General features: G+C 42.8%; 1 protein-coding gene across 4 annotated transcripts in view; it reads left to right on the top strand.

Moving 5' to 3' along the window:
* The window catches only part of kaznb (kazrin, periplakin interacting protein b), a 65,434-nt gene that overhangs the window by 26,875 nt on the left and 16,581 nt on the right, over positions 1 to 21,978 (top strand). For 2 of the 4 annotated variants that reach the window (XM_062404321.1, XM_062404345.1), the window contains exon 2: positions 8,645 to 8,755. In XM_062404321.1, the coding sequence (XP_062260305.1) occupies positions 8,645 to 8,755 (111 nt within the window). Of the gene's footprint in view, positions 1 to 8,644; positions 8,756 to 11,874; positions 12,110 to 21,978 lie in introns of those variants that run through there. The other 2 variants (XM_062404328.1, XM_062404337.1) reach the window with 2 other exon arrangements.

Raw genomic sequence — 21,978 nt, 5'->3', positions numbered from 1 at the left:
TTTTGCATCTGTTGCGTGTTCAGCGGCCCAGCCGGACATAATCTGGAGTTCTCACCGGGGGGGCAGGCTAAAGAAACTCTCTATGACGTTTGCGTTTCAACATTCAGCTCATCCAAAGATTGTCTGGGAGATTATCTAGAGTTTAGTGCATGTCTGAAAGGAACTTGGGGGGGGGGGGGCTCTGGTTGCCCTCTGGTCTCTCCCATGGAAGCCTGAGGGGGAGCGCAGGTATGGAGTGCATCTAATTTTTGTAAAGTAGCCTTGTGATTCAAAAAAAAAAATCAGTCGGACTGTGATCAGTGCAATTTGCTGGGAATATTTCATATTAGGTATTATGATGTAATTGATGACTTTGCATCGAGGAAAGCAAGACAGGTCAGGATTTAGATGGCAGCTATTGCGCAATTTAGTTTGTGTGTTTCTTGTTTGAAATTACAATTGTTCAATAACTAGGTTTTCTTCTATAAACTTATTTTGTTCTATTTGTTTTCATCTTATTTACTTGAAGTTTTTTTTGTACTAGCAATTTGTTATAATTTGTGATAGTTTGATTCTTTATTTTATTGTTACGTTTATATACTGGAATTCTTTTAATTCCTCAAAATTGATTTTTGACATTTGACATTCGCCAATGGTGCCATACAAGCTAGAACCGCATTTGTTCATGAGCACCTCATATGACGGACAGTTCATCCCCTCTCCGAGACCTGCTACAGGGAGAAGAGGGTCCCTCGTGGAGCCTGCAGCTGTGGTTGGGATGGGTGAGGCAGAGCTGCCACGCCTACGTGTGAAAATATTGCCAATCAATTCCCAGGCCTAAAGGGGACAGAGGTCAGAGAGACATGTCACATTTTCCAAATGTCCCCACACTCGGCCTGCAGCTGCCATCACTTCAGCTTTTTACCAAAGGCTGTAAAAGCAAAGGCCTTGGCACAAGGTGAGCTGGAGGAGTTTTTATTTTAGTTGTGTTAGCGCTGGATTTTTTCCAGGCAGATTTTCCTGCTTAATCTTCACTTTAAATCCACCCTCATCTAGCTTTCCTGGTCCCACAAAGCCTTTGGGTCATTGCAGGGCAGATGATGCCCTGCAATGACCAGCTGAGACCCACAGAGTCGACCAGATGAGCCATAAAGTCTGTGTTTGTGTACAAGCGCATGTGTGTATGAGCAGAGGGATTGTGTGTGTGTTTATTTCCTGTGTATTGTAGTCTGCATATAATGATATGCTTACTGCCAGTTTGTCTTGTCATCCGGCTGCATTTAGGACTTTTAAAGATAATAATAACATAATAACATCTTCTCTCTAAGATTGTTTCCTTTATTATTTTAATCCTAATCTGACTTTGCTATGGCAACTCTAGAGTGCTGTGATCTTTAATTCTGTGTTTTCAAAGTTGTGCAAAAGTTTTGACACAAATATCAGGGATTTGCTGTGACAGTCTTGTATTCTAGTGTCCCTGTAGTACTGTTTCTCTGGGGGAAAGACCAAACTGCATAAGCTAGGATGGCACTCAGTAGAGCACATACCTCCACCAAGGTCCAACAGTCTCCTTAAATTGAATAAAGCTCCACCAAATGCCACTCATCGATATTAGACCCTTAAATGTGCCCTTTTTCCCACCAAGTTCCATGAATTCTGAGAAATTGGTGAAAATATAAAAAAATGTAACATACTGTAACCCCGCCCCCTGATCTCAATCTGCACCGACATTTCTCCCTGGCTCATAGCACACACTTCTACCAAGTTTTTTGGATCATGCTGCTAACAAACACAATTATAACTTCCTTGATAGAGTTAATGAGAAAACTCCAAATTATGAGTGTGTTACACACTGGCTCACACCCCTTGAGCTGACTGTGCTGCTCTTTGTGGAAGCCGTGTTGGATGTGTACAGATGACAGTAATCCTCTGGGGTTACAGAAACATTTATTTTCTGGTCCATAATGGACTCCACATTTTTTCTCTGGCTGAGCCACAATGATTACAAATGCTCGATGGGCTGCCCTACATCTGTCCTATGTTTATATTTCTATAAGGTAGCCAGCATGAGGGATGAGGTGATATATATTTTTTCCATCACATTGCTCTAAGCTGCAGCCTTTGCAGTTTGGCAGGTCAGCCCCACTGTGATTACTCACCAGCTCAACTCACATGATCGTACCAGTCACTGAAGGATGATGCATATCAACATCCTCCCGTATTGACTCCAAGGTCAGACATCCTAGCATCACCTTGTTGAGCCTCTGTACCAGCGATCAGACAGTGCCTGGAGGCATCATGTTTTTGTGTTGTCCAGCCGTCCGTCTGTCCATCCTATTTTTTTTAACACAAACTCTGAAATAGGCTGTAGGGGAATTTCTTTAAATTTGGTTAAAACACTCATTTGGACTCAAGGATGAACTGAATAGATTTGGGGGGGGGGGGTCAAAGGTGATGGCCATGGTGGCCTCACAAAGCACATTTGGGCCTTGTGCAGGTGATATCCCGGGGCCGCCTTGAGGAATTCCTTTTATGAGCTTGAGGGAATGTCTTTGAATATGGTTGAGACATTCATTTGGACTCGGAGATGAACTGAATACATTTTGGTTGTCCAGCAGTTTGGGAAATCTCATGGTATATATCCTCGTGTGATTGAACTTTCTAGTTTTACAGCCGTGAACTGCGCTGAGCGGTTTTGTTCATTTTGTGCATCCTTCCTTCATCTTTGTCTTTTCACCTAAACATAATAAAAACCAAAGAAGTGTAATAAAACTGCAGACTGCTCAGCTGAGCAACACCAGCAGTAACCCTGGTTACTCAAGTAACTCAAGCAATCCCTCCTCATCGACGTTATAGAAGCGTCCCTGAGGGGTGTTTCTGGGCACGTTTCCTCGGGGCAGACGGCTGCTGTGATCTTAGCCTTAGAATCCAGAGGCTCTGGAGCACAGCAGCAGCCTTGGAGCCAGGCCTAATGTTGTGTGAGCACTGGGAGAATTAACTTACTGTGTCTCGTATGATTATAAACACAAATTAATAGACAGTGGATTATTTTCCTTTAGCTCCGGGCAAAGTAAAAATATTAGAAGAATTACATCGTTGTCGAGTCTGCATGTCTGGGTAGTTTAATAGAGATGTGACAGCTCGACCTTCGATATATAGCTTTTAGTTCCACTCTCAATCTGTCCCTGAGGAGAAATCTATCTGTTGCTTTTCTCTTGGTGTACAGAGCGCGTTGAATACTAAGTCAACTGTGCCCCAAAGTATTTCACTGCAGTTGTTAAATAATTATTATATGACATGTTTACAGCTCGTATTTACAGAGGCTGCAATTTGTCATTTTCTGGTTTGACACACAGTGGCAGATTTTGAAAAAGAAATTCTAAATCCGGGGACATGAGTGGGCCACAATTTTTACACAGAGGGGCCAATTTTATTTCAAAGGTCCATACACAAGTCCTGATTCAGTAAGATGAGCACTTAAGTTACTCCTTGTTTACTGTTTGCTCTATAACTTTGAGCAAATCCACACAACATTGATATATTTTCTTTAATGTTCATTCCTCATGTAAATTAGTGTTCTCAAAAAAAGTACAGAAAATAATTATTCTTCAAAAAATGTCTCAGTTATTGTCTTTATTATATTTTATTATAGTTATTATTTTAAAGACTGATGACAGGGCACTTCGGGGGCCAATCAGATCGGTGCCCCCTGGCCCCACCCCTGTTTACACAGCCATTTCCTGATTTCTGTCCCTCCATCACAAAGGTCATAGATAAAGATTTTTAATAAATCAATAACTGGTTCTCGATGTTTAATGCTTTTAAGAATAGCTATCAGTGGAGATTCTGTAGTGATGTGGCAGTGCCTGGGATTTGGACAAGCTCCATGTGTCGTTGCCTGACAGTAACAGAGGGAACCTGTGAGCGCCGGGGTCCGGGATGATCAGTGTCCCTCGCGGAAAAACTCAGATACTGAATATCTCAACCAAACCCAATCCGTGTGTTTCATGTAACCAGGCCAGATTTTTCTGGCTCGGTGTTCTGCCAAGGGTTAGAAACCCAAAAGGGTTCACATCATTTAGCTCTCTTAATTTATTCATTGTCGGCACTGCTGTGAAATTTCATTTAGAGAGTGTTTCAAATTCTTCTCACATTATGTTGTGTCAATTTAAATGCATGAGAGGAAATAATAGAACATTAAACACCATGGTTATTTGCATGCCAATGGGGGGGGGGGGATCATTGCTATTGTGTACCACAAAAAATGGTAGAAGTCTGCAGGGTTTTATATTTTAGGATTATAACTGAGTCATTTTGAACATAAAACATCTCATCTCCCTTTTTGCCCCAGTGTTATTTATCATTTCATTGTTTTTGTTCTAATACTTAATCATCTTTCATTCTTATACATAAAATAAGCAATTAACAAAAAAGGAAATCCTCTCATTATGCATTGCTGAGGCTTTGAATTTTTAATCGGCACCACAAAACCCCTGATCAACACTGGAGCTCTCCTCCTCTAACAAAGACTAGAAACCTTTAAGTGGTGGAGAATAATACATGGAAACAATAAAGTGACCTTTTGTTCTAAGAGAGCTGCTCTCAGCCAATCAGCACTTACAGCTGACCCTCTCTCATTCACACACAGTGGATGGCCTGGTAATTATAGTGGGTTTCCAGCCATCATCAGTGATGCCTACACAGGTTTGCATTAGAATAAAACATGTTTCTGCAGCAACCCACAGTCTCAGCATATTCTCATTAGTGGGTGTGTCCCCCCCCCCCCCCCCTCTGATTGTCAGGGCTGTGTTTTTCTCTTGTTTTCTCCCTTGTCATTTGCAAGGAAATATTAACACTTTCAAATTGATATGAACTGAAAATGCATATTTTGCACAGTATACTTTCATTCGTCATTCGTCAGCTCTAACTGAGACACTGGCTGCTGTCAAGATACAGCCACGAGGAACGTGTTTTTAAAAGATCATCTACATTTTAACATGTCACAATAGAAAAGTCACATGTTAATAATAAAATGAACGGCTGAATTCCATTGAGCTGCTCCAGTTTCAGGGTCCTAGTATTGTTGATGTCTCTTCATGTCAAGAATCACTGCGACACCTGAGTAGAGCTAAGTCATGTGGTCACACACTATTATGGGTCATCTTGGAGAGGGTCTGTGTCTGAACCTTGTCCCCTCACTACTGGGGTCCCTCAAGGTTCTGTCCTAGGTCCTCTCCTCTTCTCTTTGTACACCAACTCCCTCGCCTCTGTCATTCACTCGCACGGCTTTTCCTACCGTAGCTATGCCGATGACACCCAACTAATGCTGTTATTTCCCCGATCAGAAACACAGGTAGCAGCACGAATCACTGCCTGTCTGACCGACATCTCTCAGTGGATGTCTCAACACCACCTGAAGATTAACTGAACTTCTTTTCCTTCCAGGGAAAGACTCTCCCATCCACGACCTGACTATTAACTTTGACAACTCTGTGTTAACCCCCACTCAGACGGCTAGGAAGCTGGGCGTAACACTCGATAGCCAATTCTCCCTCACTGCCAACATTTCTGCAACAACACGGTCCTGTAGATTCATGCTGTACAACATCAGGAGGACACGCCCCCTTCTCACTCAGAAGGCGGTGCAGGTTCTGGTCCAGGCTCTGGTCATCTCACGTCTAGATTACTGTAACTCGCTCCTGGCAGGTCTACCTGCTACTGCCCTCCGACCTTTGCAGCTCATCCAGAATGCAGCAGCTCGACTGGTTTTTAACCAACCTAAATTCACTCACACTACTCCTCTCCTCCGCTCCCTTCACTGGTTACCAGTGGCTGCTCTCATCCTGTTCAAAACACTAGTACTTGCGTACCATGCTGTGAACGGATCCGGTCCAGTCTACATCCAGGACATGGTCAAACGTTACACCCCACCCCGTTCACTCCGCTCTGCTTCGGCCAATCAGCTCGTTGCTCCCTCACTGCTAAACACTCATCAAAAACACGACTGTTTTCCGTCCTGGCTCCTAAATGGTGGAATGAGCTCCCCATTGACATCCGGACATCAGAAAGTCTACACATCTTCCGCCGAAAACTAAAAACATACCTCTTCCGACTTTACCTTGAATAAAAAAAAAAAAAACTAACAACTTTTTGAAACTAACACTTTAGTAGCACTTAAATGGCACTTACTTATAGCACTTTGTAGTTTTGCTTTATTTGAAGAAATTGTATTTTCTTGATTCTTGTCGTCCTTGGTATGTACCCTCGGGTTTGAATGCACTTATTGTAAGTCGCTTTGGATAAAAGCGTCAGCTAAATGAAATGTAATGTAATGTAATGTCAAAAAGTAATTTTTAATGTTAGTTTGTGAGGTTTTGTGACCTTGTGTAATTCCTCGGTCGTAGTAATTGTGTGTGGTTGTGCTGTTTGTGTTGGTCAGCTGGGTGACAGATATAGACCAGCACAGCTCTGCCTCATCATTTCGATAACCTGTAGGTTTCAACCATAGACTGTGTAAAAATCGGAACAACAAGACAGCTCCGCAAAAGTGAAGCCTACGCGTCTCTAGATCACCACCTGGTGGCAGGCTGCAGTAAAGATCATTAATCTGCCTCCTCCATGTTAGAGGTTGGACATGAAGCAAACCGAAAACTCAAATATCAAAGAATATTATCAAATTTTTGGGTTTTTACCACACCGTGTGTTCAAGACTTTTTTCTTTTGATTATTGAATATGCTCTGTAAGTTAATTTGATGAAACAGGGTGAAACATCATAATTGACAGCTGAGACTGACTCATGATTTGTCGAGTATGTGTATCATCAGGACCTTGATGCTCCATCCCTTGATCGCTCTGGCACAAACTGAGGCTCCACACGAGCAATAGAGCAGTTTTTGGATCAGAGATATCAGGAAGAGGAGCCCTGTCATCTGTCCTTATAAACAGTCTGTGGTTTCTAACAGGCAGAATATAGGTGGCAGATAAACTGCTCCCTCCTCAGGGATATTCCTAATCTGCCTCATGCATATTCAAATGCAATGCAGCACTCACATAGACACAATGACGGGGTGTTTTCCCATTGAAATACAATGGACTGTGACTTGATCGAAACGGCCCTCGGGAATGGGAAGTGACATAGACCAATGAAGAGCTCAGACAATCAGAACATGTTGATGTACCAAGATCAAATATTGTAATTACATGAAACACACATGGAGAATGTGATAATCGACACACAGCTTCCTGTTCGTCTACGCTTTAAATACCAGCTCCGTTAATGACTCTGACAACTTTATTTTTGAGTTTAATAAGAGCCAACACCTTCAGCTAAATGTCGTAATGGTCTTTGAATTAGTCTCACTTCCCGCAGCTTTATCCTCTCGCTCTCATTACCGCTGGTGTTAAGTAAGGCAGAGCGGCTGAGCTCGAGCCCGCCTGCTGTCCAATCTCCATATTAAAGACGGAGGAAAAGGTCAGCTGAGCCACACCTTAACGGTTATCGACAGGTCAGGAGGACGGAGGAGGGGATTAGGGAGGGGAAGGTCGTCGGTTTAGGTAAACACCATTCAGCCATGACAATGAAGCTGTTAAAATATGCAGATTGGAAGGGAAGAGAGAGGGATCCTTGCTGTGGAAGAGGAGCCGTGCAGATGGTGCAGCTGAAGTCGTCTGATGGGAGCTGCTTATTGCTGTCTTCATAGATGAGGATCGTGGTTTAACTAGAAGACATGTTTAATTTGAGTTTAATTTGGTTTTGTTGGAGGTGCTGTCGTGGCTAATCTGACATGAAATCTGACATTTACAGCTTCAGAGGGCTGAATGCCATCTGCAGAATAACTTTTCCGTGTAGAGATTTCAGATCAATAGCAGGATCGGGAGTTTTCTTCAAGATATAATCTGTTCCGTTGTAATGCTATGAAGTCTGCGACACAAACAACGTTGTGGTGACATATTTTCTCCTCAAACCCGTTGAAGACATAATACAGTTTGTTCGTCTACTTGTGTATTTCTCAGAATTCCCATTACAGTATTGAAACAATTCAATATAAGGTCCCCAAAAATATTACTATGAATTACATTGAAGATGAAAATAGAGTCTATTTCAAGAAAAAAATTTGTGAAAGGAGAGAAAAGGACGAGCAGACAAACCTCAGGATCGGTGTCATTAGCTGAATGTATGGAGCGGAAAAATGATCCAGAGCAGCACTAAAGAAATGTAAAACATAAAAGGAGGGATTATGTTTGTGGAAAGGCAAGATGAAGAAAATGGGCGTGAGATTGAATTGATTCCCTTAGAAATAAGTAAAAAGTTAGCCAGGAAATGAAAAAATGTAGTAATGCATCATTACTGTTTCAGTGTGTGTGGGTTCTTATTGGTTTGAAATGCCGAACACAGCTGCAGTGATTTGTCGGAGAGGTTCATATTTGTGTGAAAGCTCAGGGGTGTGTGTCGAATTGACATCATGTCAGAGTGAATCACCTGATTTTACACAGCAGCTCCACAGCTGTACACACCAGACTCCACTCCTCCTCTTTGTTATCACATCTTTGCCTCGATATTTGGCAAATGTGTGAATGTGAAATCAAACGTTGTGATGACAGTCTGTGTAACAATTTTTAAATGACTGTGACATTGCATTCATTTATAATTGCTGTCCCCCCCAGCAGATCCATCAGTGCATCACAGACAGAAGACGGTGGTGACAGACATGTGCTACCCGACAGAGATATCCAGCCTGATGGACTTCGGCACGGCAGACTGCTCGCTGGGCAAAGGTACGTGTCACTGGAAACTACAAGGTGTTGTCTTGGTGACAGCGGGACGTGTGTGGACTGATTGATCCCGGCAGTTAAAAGACACAAAGCTGTCGCCTTGACTGAACTCTGGGGAAAAGGGACCCTGCACAGGCCGAGGACCATCAGTTCTGGGTACCTGATCCTGAGGGCCTTAGTTATTTCACTGCAGGCTTTGATTCATCGCGGCTGAATAACACGTTTTTGTAACTGGATGCAAAGAACAAGCCAACTGAGCAGCCACCAGGGGGCCCCCAGAGTCATACGTCTTTCGTTGAATTAGGGTTGATCATTTATGGCTTGCAACTGAGACTCTAAGACATCAGGGCCACGAGTGAAGGTTATCACGTTTTCTGGAACCTAAAGTTACAAAAGGGACATTAGTATGTATGCAATGCGAAACAGTGACTTAAACCAATAGACCGTATTAGTAGAATGTTTACAAAAGCTGGTCTATCCACTGTGACGCAGGTACCCCAAACTAATCCTGCTTAGGGCCCCTGACTTCCTGCCAGAGAAAAACGTTTCACTTTGCAATTAGCTTTAATCTGAACAGAGTTTTATTAAAGTTTATTATACTGCAGCAAGGCTCCTTCACTGTCATGAGTCTGAGACATAAAATGTTTTATAGAGGCGGCTGCGGGGTTCAGGATAATAGTCTCGCTCAGTCCCTCATGTGTGGTTATCAAACCTGCCAGCCGGTAATAATACGCACCAGAAGAGGTATTGATCATAAAGTCTATTGATCGCATGTGTATTGTTGCTTAATCTATAAGCCCCATGTCCGTTTCTTCTTCTCATAATAAAGATGGGTGTTATTCTCCATTGCAAAGAGTGTGTAGAGCAATAGAAATGCCAATCTGGCAGAGCACGTTGGGAGGCTATTAGACAAGCCTTGTGTTATTATCATCAACAATGAGCAGGGACAGTGGTGACCTCAGTCACTCATTCTTCATCTCTCCCTCAGTGTCCATCGCCGCTTTCAGTATCCCACCTCCTCCTCCTCCTCCTCTTCCTCCTCCTCCTCCTCCTGCTTTTTTTCCACCTCCTCTCTTCTTCCCTGTCAAGGCTAGCCAATATTATAATGCCGCTCCGTCCCGACCCTCTATCAACGCTCCCCCAGCTCTGATAATGCAGACTGACGGGTCAACCGTGTGCAGCTGAGAGAGGAGAGAGATACAGCGGAGGAGAGCAGAGGGTAGGAAGGAGTGAAGCTTTTAAGATTCCTCCTGGCTGTAATGTGAGCAAAGCAAATGAATGACACCCTGACACAGGGGAGTTCATCTGAAGAGTGCGGACACTGAGGAGCAGATCACTTCAGACTGAAGAATTGTCGGGATGAAAGCAATACTGTGAAGCAGGCTGCAGCGTGACCTTGGAATTATGCTCAAAAACTCATATTCACATGAAAGCAGCTGTATTCAGACGGGTTCAATTTAATCAAAGCGGATATGAGATGCCAAAGTCCCTCTGAGAAGGACGTGCACTCGCACTGCACTTTCATGATTAGATGTTAATTCTGTCCACTATAGAGGAGTCATCGTTGCGATCTCTTGTCTCGGCTCTGATCTCCGGCAGGATGAGGCTGCCCGTAGTCCTTGAGGTGTCAGCGTGTGACTGACAGATCCATTGCCTCATGTGACAAGTGTCTGGTTAGAGCACATCTGATCTTTGAACGCAGCCAAAACGCTGGACGTCAGCCTCCGACAAGCAGGACAAATGGCTCGACCGCTCTGAACTGCTGTCACGGCTCTTAAATGCAAAAGGTTGAAGTCAAACCTCTCCTCCACACAAACACACATGATGTGTACACTCGTGATTTAAGATGCTACTTGTGCTACTCAGGTGTTCATAAACTAAGTTCATAATAAGTTCATATCCAGTCGAGCTCTACAGGCTTAATTAATTCAGTTTGTCTTTTTCCTCGAGCCACCTGATTGTAAGTCCCTCTGGGTTCAAGGCCCAAGGACCCTCAGCGGCAAACTGGGCGAGCCCTAAATGTATTACCTTTCAGGTCAGGTTTCTGCCCCCGTCTATTTATTTACTGCATGACTGTTTGATTGTCAGCAGCATTAAGCAAAAACGACATAACAGATTTCCATGAAACTGGGTGGACGGATGAGAAATGAACCTGAAGAGATTTTCTTGTTCTCGTGACACGGACCATCTTCTCCTGCATTCTTCATAGGGTGAAAGGCAAACTCTGGGAAATGCACAGGCCCAGATTTGTGGAGTTAATTTCTGAAAAACGGTTTATGAGGGTGTGCTTTTTGGTGCAGATTCAAATAAAAAAATCTGGATTTAGCAGATTTAAATGGGGTTTTATAGAGGGTAGGGATTTTTTTCTCCACTGTCCGGGAAAAGCTGAGCAGGATCCATACAGTTCCAGTATAAGATATAGGACACCCCTTTAAATGTCTTGGATCGTTTAAGAACTATGTGCAAATGAAATTACAGTTGGGCCTGGACAGATGTATGCACTCTACTGACCATATTCACACGTGTCCAAGTTTCCGTCGAACATGACAGGCTGTTCTGTCATGGACCGGACCCTGGAAAAGAGAAACATGGCAGAACTCGTGTTAATAATCCAGTTTGTCATGTTTCCTTTATCAGGCATTTTCATTCAGAGTTTATTTTCCTATTGCTCCTCCGGCCAAAACACACATCCACATTCAGGAAGTGAGTAATGTAAACTGTCGCGGGCCACAAAGGCACCGAGAGCTCGGAGGGAACGCGTCGCTCTCGCACAGAGGGGAGGATTGTTCTGTGTTTAGTCTGAGTGTAATAACACACGCTGGCTTCTGCTCGCTCTCGGCCATCAGGTGGAGTCACAGCTCCAGTGGCTCACCTGCTGCTCCACCTGAGGCCCAAGGTGCAGCTTGTTTTCCCTTCCCCCTCCTCGTTGTTTGTGCTCTATTATGGGGGAGGAAAGATGACAAGCAAGGGGTGGGCGTCGGCTGAAAGTTGACCTAGCTGCGCCTGGGCGTGTCACTAAACAGGTATACAGCGAGTCGGCAAGAAACTGATAACAAGAAAGAAAAAGAGGAGGACATGTAGCTGAGTGGCTCCTGGGGGAAACAACTTCCTGGTAACCTGTCTGGGGGTGGAGCCTCGGCAAGAAGGGCTGGGAGCGGCTGTCTGTGGCGGTGCCTTGTGTGTGTTGGTTTGAATGGTGTGTGCTCTGGTCTGTACATGAGAGAGAGTGTGTGCGTGCCTTCTTTTTCGTTTTTTGTTTTCACCTGCTATGAGAACCAACACCACAGTTGACAGTGGAGCCGAGTGGAGCCTGTGCCGAGGAGGCCATGAGGTCGGAGAAGGAGGACGGGAAGGCCGGTGAGTGACAGAGAGAGAGGCAGGTAGATAGAGAGACAGAGAGAGAGATAGGGAGGGGGGGGAGTGTAAGTGAAGACGTTGTTTGTGTGTTGAGAGGGTGGGGGGGTGGGCCATGAAACCGGCTGGTGTCAGTGCTGTGTGAGTGAGCTGAATTTGACATGTATGTGTGTAAGTGTCCACGTTGAAATTGTTTGAGAGGAATTCGAGAGTCACAACCAAACCACATGACTGAACCTCCTCATGTTCGTCATTTAAATAATATGTGATGCGTCCAGTACAGTAATCAGTGCTGGAGAGTAAACATAAGGAACCCTACTTACGTACAAGTTTAATGTTTATTTTTGAAATACTATGTTGCTTAACACCTGTAGTGGATTAAAGTGCAGAGGAAACTATTTAAAGGTACTCCACAACATTTTTTTGACAGCTACTGATACCAGGTACTTTACAGATTATATCTTTATTGCGGATCTTTATAGAATTAGATTTTCTGGCTTAGTGATTACATTATATTTGAATTAGTCCAAATTACTCTAACCACAATCAGCTGCAACATTATTATTATTACTTCACTAGTTTTACAACAATTACTACTTCTAATAACAATAATAATAATAATAATAAAACCTAATCATCTCTTATCCCTATGTTTATCTACGCTCTCTATCACTTTTTTTTAAGATAATAGTTAAATTACAGGTTAACATTCTTTGTTCCTTGTTATAATTTCCCCAGAACCAACGTTGATGTCTAATGCTGCCTTGTTTTCTATGACAAACAGACAAAATCACCAGGTTGTTTACATTCTATTCACAAAAATGTACACAGAGTTATTTTATACAATTTATTTTTGTCCATCAACTCAGATTTATTTAAATCTGTTTTACTTCAGATCAGAACCCCATTCTGACCTAGATATGACATACATGTCCATATGGATAACATGGTAATCTGTTAATCTTCTCTCAGCATTGTATTTGATTGGAGTGGTTTCAGACATTGAACAGTATTACAGAATATTATACATCAGTAGCTCAGCAGACGTGCTAATGCTCACATGAGAGGAAATAGAACAGAGGGACAATCTATCCGAAATATCCTCCAGCGAATGAAGGAGCATTGTGATGATTGACGATGTTAAAAGATACTTTTGAGTTGTTTTTCAGACCAGGGAACAAGGCTCTGTCTTTGAGAACTTATCTGTATTCTGTGGTCAGACGACATCAACAGGATTTAACATTCACGTGTGTTGCATTGGTTTTTGATTGAGTAGGTCTTCGTTTCGTTTGAACTCTACTGTGGCTCTTGCACTATGAACCCTAGGGTCATGGTAAGATGATGAGCTTGACCAATAGGTAGATGACACCATCAGCATCACAGTGACGAGATGTTTTTGTTGTGTTATGTTTATTCACTCTCTGTGTGAGCTGATAAAGTAAGAACATCATCTCCACTGCTGTTACACTCAGTGATAATGAGCACCGAGCAGGTTGCATAGACTTTAATGGTTAGTTTCTGTACGTTACACGATAAGTGAGACTTTTTATAGTTTACATATAAGCTTCAGTAGCAGCTCCAGCTACATGAATCCAGTTGGATTATTCTGCTGCAGGACATGAGGGAGGTCATGTATCAACTCATGTAGATTCCCAGTTCTCTGCTGTTTCAAACAGATCAGTTCAGTCCGCAGTAAAGAAGACAACACCCAGGATCACTTGTTATATATATTGAGGCTCCGCTCCAGCATCTGCCCATATGGGATCATAGCTTGGTATATAGCCAGACCAATTCTCAAATGTGTGTGATCTGGATCTTCTCAGTTGTTTGTTGATTTTCAAGGGGCCTAATCAAGGGTTCTAAAAAGTGTGTGCATACAATTCGATAGACCCACAACCAATCAGAGCATCGGAATATGAGGAATTAGCCTTACTTTTTCAAAGGGTAAGGGAATCTGCCTCCATGCACCTTTTAAAGCGCGCACTAGTAAGACATTTAAATCTATGCTGCTCAATCACATTTTTAATACCTGATGTTTCTAATAAATGTTTCCCCTGGATCTTTATGTTAAGCCAAGATAAGCTAAACTAGCTCCAGTGATATATTTATGTAAAAATGTGACAGTGGTATCTACCTTCTCACCAAACTTTTGATGAGAAAGTGAACTTGTAAATGTCAAACAATTTCTTTAAAAAAAACACATTAAGTAGGAAATGTCAGCCTCAGGCACTGGTGTCCTCAGAATGTCTCCTCTCATATATATTTCACTGCACAGAGACGAGCAGGGCACATTGAAGCAGATTCAGTGTTTGAGTCAAATCTTCTTGAACACACGATTGGCTGAAATGAGAGATAGAGCCTCTATATCATCACTTGTGATCTCCATCAGTGATTGAATTAAAAACAAGGATATCCACTGATCATATGCTCCCATCAGCTCATTGTCACTACATTAATCAGAGGAAGCTCTGTTTGCTGGTCAGAGCCTCCATGTCCTTAAAGTTAATTTGCTCAATCACTGGCTAATTGACATCGAGCAAACTGAAGCCACGGGCAGGTCCCAGTGAGGGTCTGTTTCTCCCAATGCAGACCTTGACAGTAGCGTTAGAAATAGCCTGATCCAAGTTCCAGTGGTACATCCTTGGCAGCCAGCCTAACCTGCACATAATGAAAGTGTGAATCAATTACAGCTTTCTGCACTTGGCATCCTTGCACTGACCTTACTTGTAATATAAACCCAGGGGCAATTAATTACTGGAAGCTGTTCCCAAGAGACACTGTTTACTCATAGATACTAATAGGTATACTGTCCTTGCATCCTTACGTAAACAAAATTGAGCATGTTCACAAGCAACGTGCAGGACCTGGTGTTCGCTGCAGCTATTCTGATCTGCTCCAGTGGCTCGGGCACAAACACTCCAACCATATTAGCATGTTATTCGTGTTCAAGTCCATTTTTCAGAGGAAAAAACGATAAATGATCAACATCCATATTCAAACTGTATAGATGTGCTGACACAGAGAGTTTTACTCTGCTGCTGACACAGATGAATTATCATTAAGTGGTGAATACTCTGGTCAGGCAGCAGTGAGAGCCAGCAACATGCATTATTAAAGTCAATATGTATCATAGAGAGGCAGTGTGGTACCCTGAGTGGAAAGCGGAACTGACCCCGACTCGCAGGGGCCTTTTCAGGATGCAGGAAGTGCAGTGTTAAGAGTCTCATGGTGACGTGCTGTCAGGAATCAGGATTTGAGGTGTATGAGATACACTTGAGGCCTGTCACTGCTATTTGGAGAGTAAGCATGACCAATTTGAATCTTTGCAGCCCACACAAGTCCATACCACCTCTGCTCCTGTATGGCAAAGGGTCCTCCTGTGACTTAAGTACAAATTAACAATAAAGAAGCTAAATATAGTCCGACCTACCATTTAAAAAAACGCTGCTAATCGCTGCAGCCTTCCTGTGCCACCCACCCACCTGACCTCCCTGTGATGTGAGACTCGGTGGAAGCCTCTGACAGGATGAATGTGTTTATTTGTTAATCCTCTCAGTCTGAGCCTGTTCTCCCTCTCTCCCTTCTTTGTGTCTTTCTGTCAGATTTGGGTTTGGAGTTCATTTGATGCTATTCTTTCACAAATCCTTCCGGAGGGTTTGGATTGTCCTGTTGTCTTGAGTTGTCAACAAGATGTTTATTTCAGGAGAAACACCAAACAGACCTTTTACCAATATGTCATTTTGTGAGAATCTATTATATAGATTTATTTCTAGAGCCACTCTAGCAACTGGCAAGATGCTCTTTACAACAATGCTGAGATTTATGCGGTCAGATGTAGAGGAAATCTGAGAGGATCCCCATCGATTCAGGCACCAAGTTTTGTTTGAGCAGTTTAATGGCCGACTCCCACACCCAAAATATAATTAATGCAAAAACCATAGCTTACAAAAGGTGTCGCCATACATTTAAAGCAAACATACAAAGCATACAAGCCCACATGCGAAAGTGCAGTCAATCAACTATCAACACATAGGTCTACACAGCTACTAAACATCTCTTTCTATTCTTCTTCTTTTTAAAGAGAGTCTCCTGAGCAATGCTCTGATTGGTGGCTGGTGTTTGAAGCAAGGGCCTTCAAGTGATCCAATCTAGCACCAATCGTGAAGTTTTAAATCAAAACAATGAATGTAAAATTAGCTCTGAGTGTAAGTTAGCACACAAGGCTCACTCTGTGGCTGCTCAAACACTGGAAGCCCCGGTCGGCACATGTGATCACCACCATCTCATTAATATTCATCGTCTGTGAACCATGAACGTCTGCACAGAATTTTATGAAAATCGATCCTGAAGTGTGCGTTCCTCAGAGCCGTGCCACTGGCGCTGCTGCACACAGAGGATGTGATAGGAGACATAAAAGCGTAGTAAGGAACAGACGGTTTGTGCTGACACCTGTTTAACACATCCTCTCCTGTGCAGTTCATTTTCTTAAGACAGACAGAGTGTCACCTGAGGAAAAGACCCTACAGCAACAGAGATTATTAATAAGATCAGGCTTATTGCTCCTCCACGCATTACTTCCATGGGTTATTTCAGACCAGCCACTCTCTGTCAAGGCCACTGTGTTTACCTGCACGATGTGTTTAATCAGGAGCTGAAGCAGACTGCTGTCTTCTCCCAGGACAATCTCAACTGATCTTTATACTGTAATTTGTCATTAATTAATCATTAGAGTCCAGAGCTGCTGCTGCCGACATATGCTCCTCTCATAATGCAGTGTAGAACAGAACAGACAAGGTGCACACACACATGTACGCACAGGAGTCAAGTCATCCAGCTGCAACAAGGGACGACTCTGCTCTGCTTCAACTAATATAACTCAACTTTGTGCTCCAAACAGATTAGATAACATAACAAACATGATTCCAAAGCTCATTGGATAAAACCATTTTTCTCCACGTCTTGGGTTCATTTTCCAAACCCTGGAGTGAAATTAACAGGTTTGTCATGGGTTTCATAACCACAACAATAATTGTCTTGTTCAGTTAATTAATTAATAGACCAATCATGCAATCAGTGATTATTTCTGAAGCTTATAATGGAATATCAAATTGATACTGTATTTTCAACAATTTATTTGTCTTTAATATGGATTTCATTGTGCAGGACTGAATGTAAATAGCTGAGTTCAACATTCTGTTTCTATTGGGTTTTGACGATCCTCTGGTCATGACCTATGATTTTAAATCATTTAAGTATGATCAGAGAAAAATTCATATCCATCAATAAAGCTTTTGTTATTTATTGTATTATTAGTTTTGTATGAAAAGGATAACGTATATTGGGCGAAGATGCAGGAATAACCTTTGGCTCCGGTATCGTTTAGCTCTCATGCAGTGAGACATGGCGCCCGCTCGCTCGCCCTCAGGGAGACTCACAGTTTCAGTCAACACAGTCACCTGCATTGCAGATCCACTCTTACATAATGTTTTCCATTTCACATGAACAGGACACATTCCTGGGAAATGAGTTCTTGATGTTTTCACTGGTTAATTCTGGGAGAAGTTGATCAAAAAGAGGAGCATATGAAAGAAAAGCTCATCTCGAGACTCAGAGGAAACATTTTAAAGACTTCTCCTGGTTATTTGAAGCAGCTTTGCTCCAATCAGTGAGTTACAGAAAAGCTTTTGTTCTTTTACCCTCTCAGCATCCCTACTGAACATTTGTCATACTGCTTATGACGCATAGAAAGGATGGTGCATATAAAGAAAACTTTGATATGGGTGTCCTCATGTTTACTGATTTAATTATCTGCTGCAGAGGAACCTGTTTGAGAAATGCGCCATTAGACGATGTTGCTTTGCTTTAATGTCTTGCTTGAACTGAAACCACTGTAATTTCTGAATTATTGTAGAAAGTACAAAGTAATGAACTACACACTGATGATGATAACATTCAAGTTTACAAGGTCACTGATGTTCTTAGAGCTCCTCTTTCCACAGACCAGGTTGCCATCGTGTAAAAGCCTCGTGAATTTCCAGGTAAATGCATGAGACGTGGTACATCTTTTGACAGCTGTATGGTCACGATGTTCTGAACCTGACTCCTCCAGTGTCCAACAAGACAATGTTAAAGCCCCTACAAGGAGTTTTTCACTCTCTTTATGACCGACAACAGCAAATGAGACAATCAGGGAGAAAATTGGCTTTTTTTTTATAAACTATTCTCAACGTCTCAATGTCTGTCGTTGGGACGGACTACCCTCGAGGTCAGAGAATTGATTTACGGCAGTCAAGCTGGAAGAAGTCTATGTTTAGGTGGGAGGAGAGGAAACAGAAGAGGGCTGGGCTAGGCGCTACGCTAAAGGCTAACCCTGACAGACCAACGGTCCAAGATGGATGAGGTTAGAATGATAATTACCAAACATTATCTCACCGCGGTGCAAACATCTGTGTGTGATGGTGTGGTTTGATATTCCAGGCAACATTGTCTGTGAAAAGGATGATGCGGTCCTTGTTTCATGATATGTTATTACAGTGAAACCAATCTGAAGAGAAAAGTTTTTTCACTCCTTCCAATACAAAGGTTTTTTAAGACAGCTAACAGTGGACACCGCGCAGCTTTTGTCCACAGAAACCTCAAAATCAACCAAAAAGAAAAGTTCCATGTAAGAGCTTTAATATACAGTAATTACGTTGTTCCCAGGAGTCATCTATTAGAACAAGAGGTCGGTTATGACAGAGCTGCGTGCCCACATCCTGTAGGAAAGATGTAAAATAATGTATGACCTTGTTATCCAACTATCATTTACTGCACCTGAGAGACGAGCGCAGGGGGGGGGGGGGGGGGGGGCGGGCAGCGTCGTCCCCTCTGGCTTTGTCTTGGACAGAAATAGCCGAGTGGAACCACGGCACAAAACAAAATTACACAGATTTGAGTTGTCAGGGAGACTGAGGTGGGAAAGTGACAGTCGGGCACATTGTCAGTCCTCGGGGCAGAACAGTTGGCGGCTGTCACTGCAGACATCTCTCACACCCTTATCAGTCCGCACTTCTCATTTTCATGGCTTTGCTGTCAGGTTGACTAAGGTCCATTGAAACTGGGGGTTTCATGATGTGCTACATAAATACAGTTCTCTAGTTTAGTTACAGGCCATTTCACCAAAAATTATAGAACAAACAGAGGTGTCTGTAGCCATGTAGTTCTACGATCACTGTCTCTGGCATGTCTGACTTTTATGCCTCTCACAGCATTAAAGAAATCATTTAAGACGAATGCCTCACAACAGTCCTCAGACCTCATTGTCAAGTTTTTATTGGAATGACTTTCCGTTTCTAGTCCTCATGAAAACACACAGTCCCTATAAAAGCTGTTGTCACTTTGGTCTGGGAACTATCCAGAGTGGACACTGTTTATGAACTAGTCACTTACATTACGATCATGAGGCAGATGCTTTTGTGCACACAATACGTACAGTGCACTTTAGACAACACTGAAGGAAGAGCTGTATTATTTTAATGACTAAAAGCAAGTTTAGTGAATATGAGTGTCTAAAGATTTTCATGTATTTAATTGAAAAGCCATTAGTCAATGCATGTAAGAGCTGTTTAGATTGTCGTCTGAAAATTGGGTTTTAAGCCCATGATGTCAGTCTGGTCGGTGTCAGTGTGCAGCCCATTTCAGAGCTGTGGCGCCAATCGAAGAAGAGCCTTGACAGACATGAGCCATGTGTCCTTTGAGTGACGGGAAAGCTCTATGTCCCCCAAGGCAGAGGAGCACAATGCCCGGCTGGGGAGTAGACTTTGGTTCATGGTTATGATGGAGGAAGGTGCTGTTTCCTTCTCTGCCCTGTAGGCTGGCACCAGAGTTTTGAACCTGTCAAGAGCAGTAACAGTGGTGAACAGAGAAATGGTGAAGTTTGGGAAACCTTAGAGAGATTGAATACCAGAGGAGCAGCTTTTCTGTTTCATATGATTGCAGAAGGAATATTTGGGTGGCAGGTTGACATTTTGGTGCAGTGGTTTGCACTGTCCCTGCACAGTACTGGGCTGGGCTCTTCATGTCAGGAGTTTGCAGGTTCTCTTGTTGGGTTTCCCCCGGCCAGTGCACCTGCCTCCCACACAATCCAAAAACATGCAGATTGTGGTTGGGTTAATTGTTAACTATTAATTGACCATAGGTTTGAATGTGAATGGTTGTTCGTCTCTGTATGGTAGGATGACGCACGCGTGGGCTCTATCCCCCACGCAACCCTGGAGGATTAGTGGTATAGATGATGGATGGATGGATATTTTTGAGCTTGGTTGCAAAGAACTTGACATTTTAATATGTCAGCTTAGACTAGATGGCAAGTAGATAATTTGAGAATCCATAATACAAGTAGTCATTAGTGATCCCTGACTCTTTTCAATGCTTCAGGAGGTACAGCTGTCTTTTAATGGGGTGGTGGAAAAAAATCTAAATCCCTTGGCCCAAAACTATCTGCAGGTTTTTTGTTTGTAATATTTCATTGACTGACACTTTCACTATATCTAAGCAAAATTAAACTATGGTGGAGTTTAGGGCAACCCTGTTCTGAAAAGCTTTTCAGGACCTCGTCAGTTCACCTGCTGTGAAACCACTCTAACTGTTAAACAATCAAAACCGTAGTGGATGTGCTGAGAATAGTTAGTCAGAAAACGCCTTTTAAATTATGACAAGAGAAAAAACTTTAAATAAAGTTCGCTATTCAAACACAGCTCATATTAAGCATATTTGATCATTGGAGTGTATAAATGGGGCCTTTTTAATTCTGCACATGGTTGAGAGGAGACGGGTTCAGCTCTCTGACCACCAATCTCTCTCTCACACATTACCAGGCCTTACTTAACCTGCGAGCAGAGAACTGAGCCTCTGCTTTCTCTCAAGCCTAATCAGCAGTGAGTGTGTGTGTGTGTGTGTGTGTGTGTGTGTGTGTGTGTGTCTGTGTGTCTGCGTGTGTGTTGACCTGCTCCTGTCTGGCTTTGATGGACACTCTAATGGGAGCCTTGGACGAGCAGTTAATTGAATGGGCCACTGCTGAGGAGGAGGACGAGTGCGGTGCTCTCCTTGTGTGGGCGGACTCTAATAGCTCGGCCAGGCTCACTGCACAGCCACTTAAGGTTTAGAGCTGAGGGAGCGTGCAGGGTTTATATGACTCCTGTCAATTCAATTCGCCTTTTGTAGATTCCATGAAACAGTGTGTGTGTGTGTGTGTGTGTGTGTGTATGTGGAGGTAAATTATCCACAGTACAGGAGGACGTCTTGTGTCTGTCAGTTCTCTCGATGCTGCTCAAACTCAAACCAGTGGGCAGTGAAGCAGCTCTTCTATCTGTGTCCATTCACGCGTTTTCTTAGATGTGAAATGAGAACATAGTCGGAGAAGATTGGGAAATCTCGTGAGGTTTTTTTCTTTGCTGGGATTTCACCTCTAGAAAACCAGAGAAAGATGTTTGACTGTTTATTTTGAGCAGCTAAAGACGTTTTCAGGCATGAACTCTGGAAAATACCTGGAAAATTTTGTCTGGGAATTTTATGGAGTTTGTCTTCTACATATGAAGAACAAATAAAGTCAACCATGCTCAAAACAACAGGAAAATGTCTGTATAGCAATCAGGCAAGGGTACGTGCCTGAGCAGAACATACAGGAATCACAAAATCTTTCCACCTGGACATCTTGGTTGCCTTCTTTTACTTGATGGACGCGTCTATATCATCGTGAGTTATTCGTATATTTTCTGTTTGCTAAAAATGTCGTAATCACACAATTGCTCACTGTGAATTCTTCTGGACGTTTTCCTGCCGTATTCTCAAATGGGCTCACTCGGACACTTTCCAGAAATTGTATTATACGGGCC

This window comes from Platichthys flesus, chromosome 2 (assembly GCF_949316205.1).
Source record: "Platichthys flesus chromosome 2, fPlaFle2.1, whole genome shotgun sequence".
Lineage (NCBI taxonomy): Eukaryota > Metazoa > Chordata > Actinopteri > Pleuronectiformes > Pleuronectidae > Platichthys > Platichthys flesus.
Note: the sequence above shows the minus strand (reverse complement) of the source record. Positions and strands in the feature narration are given on the sequence as shown.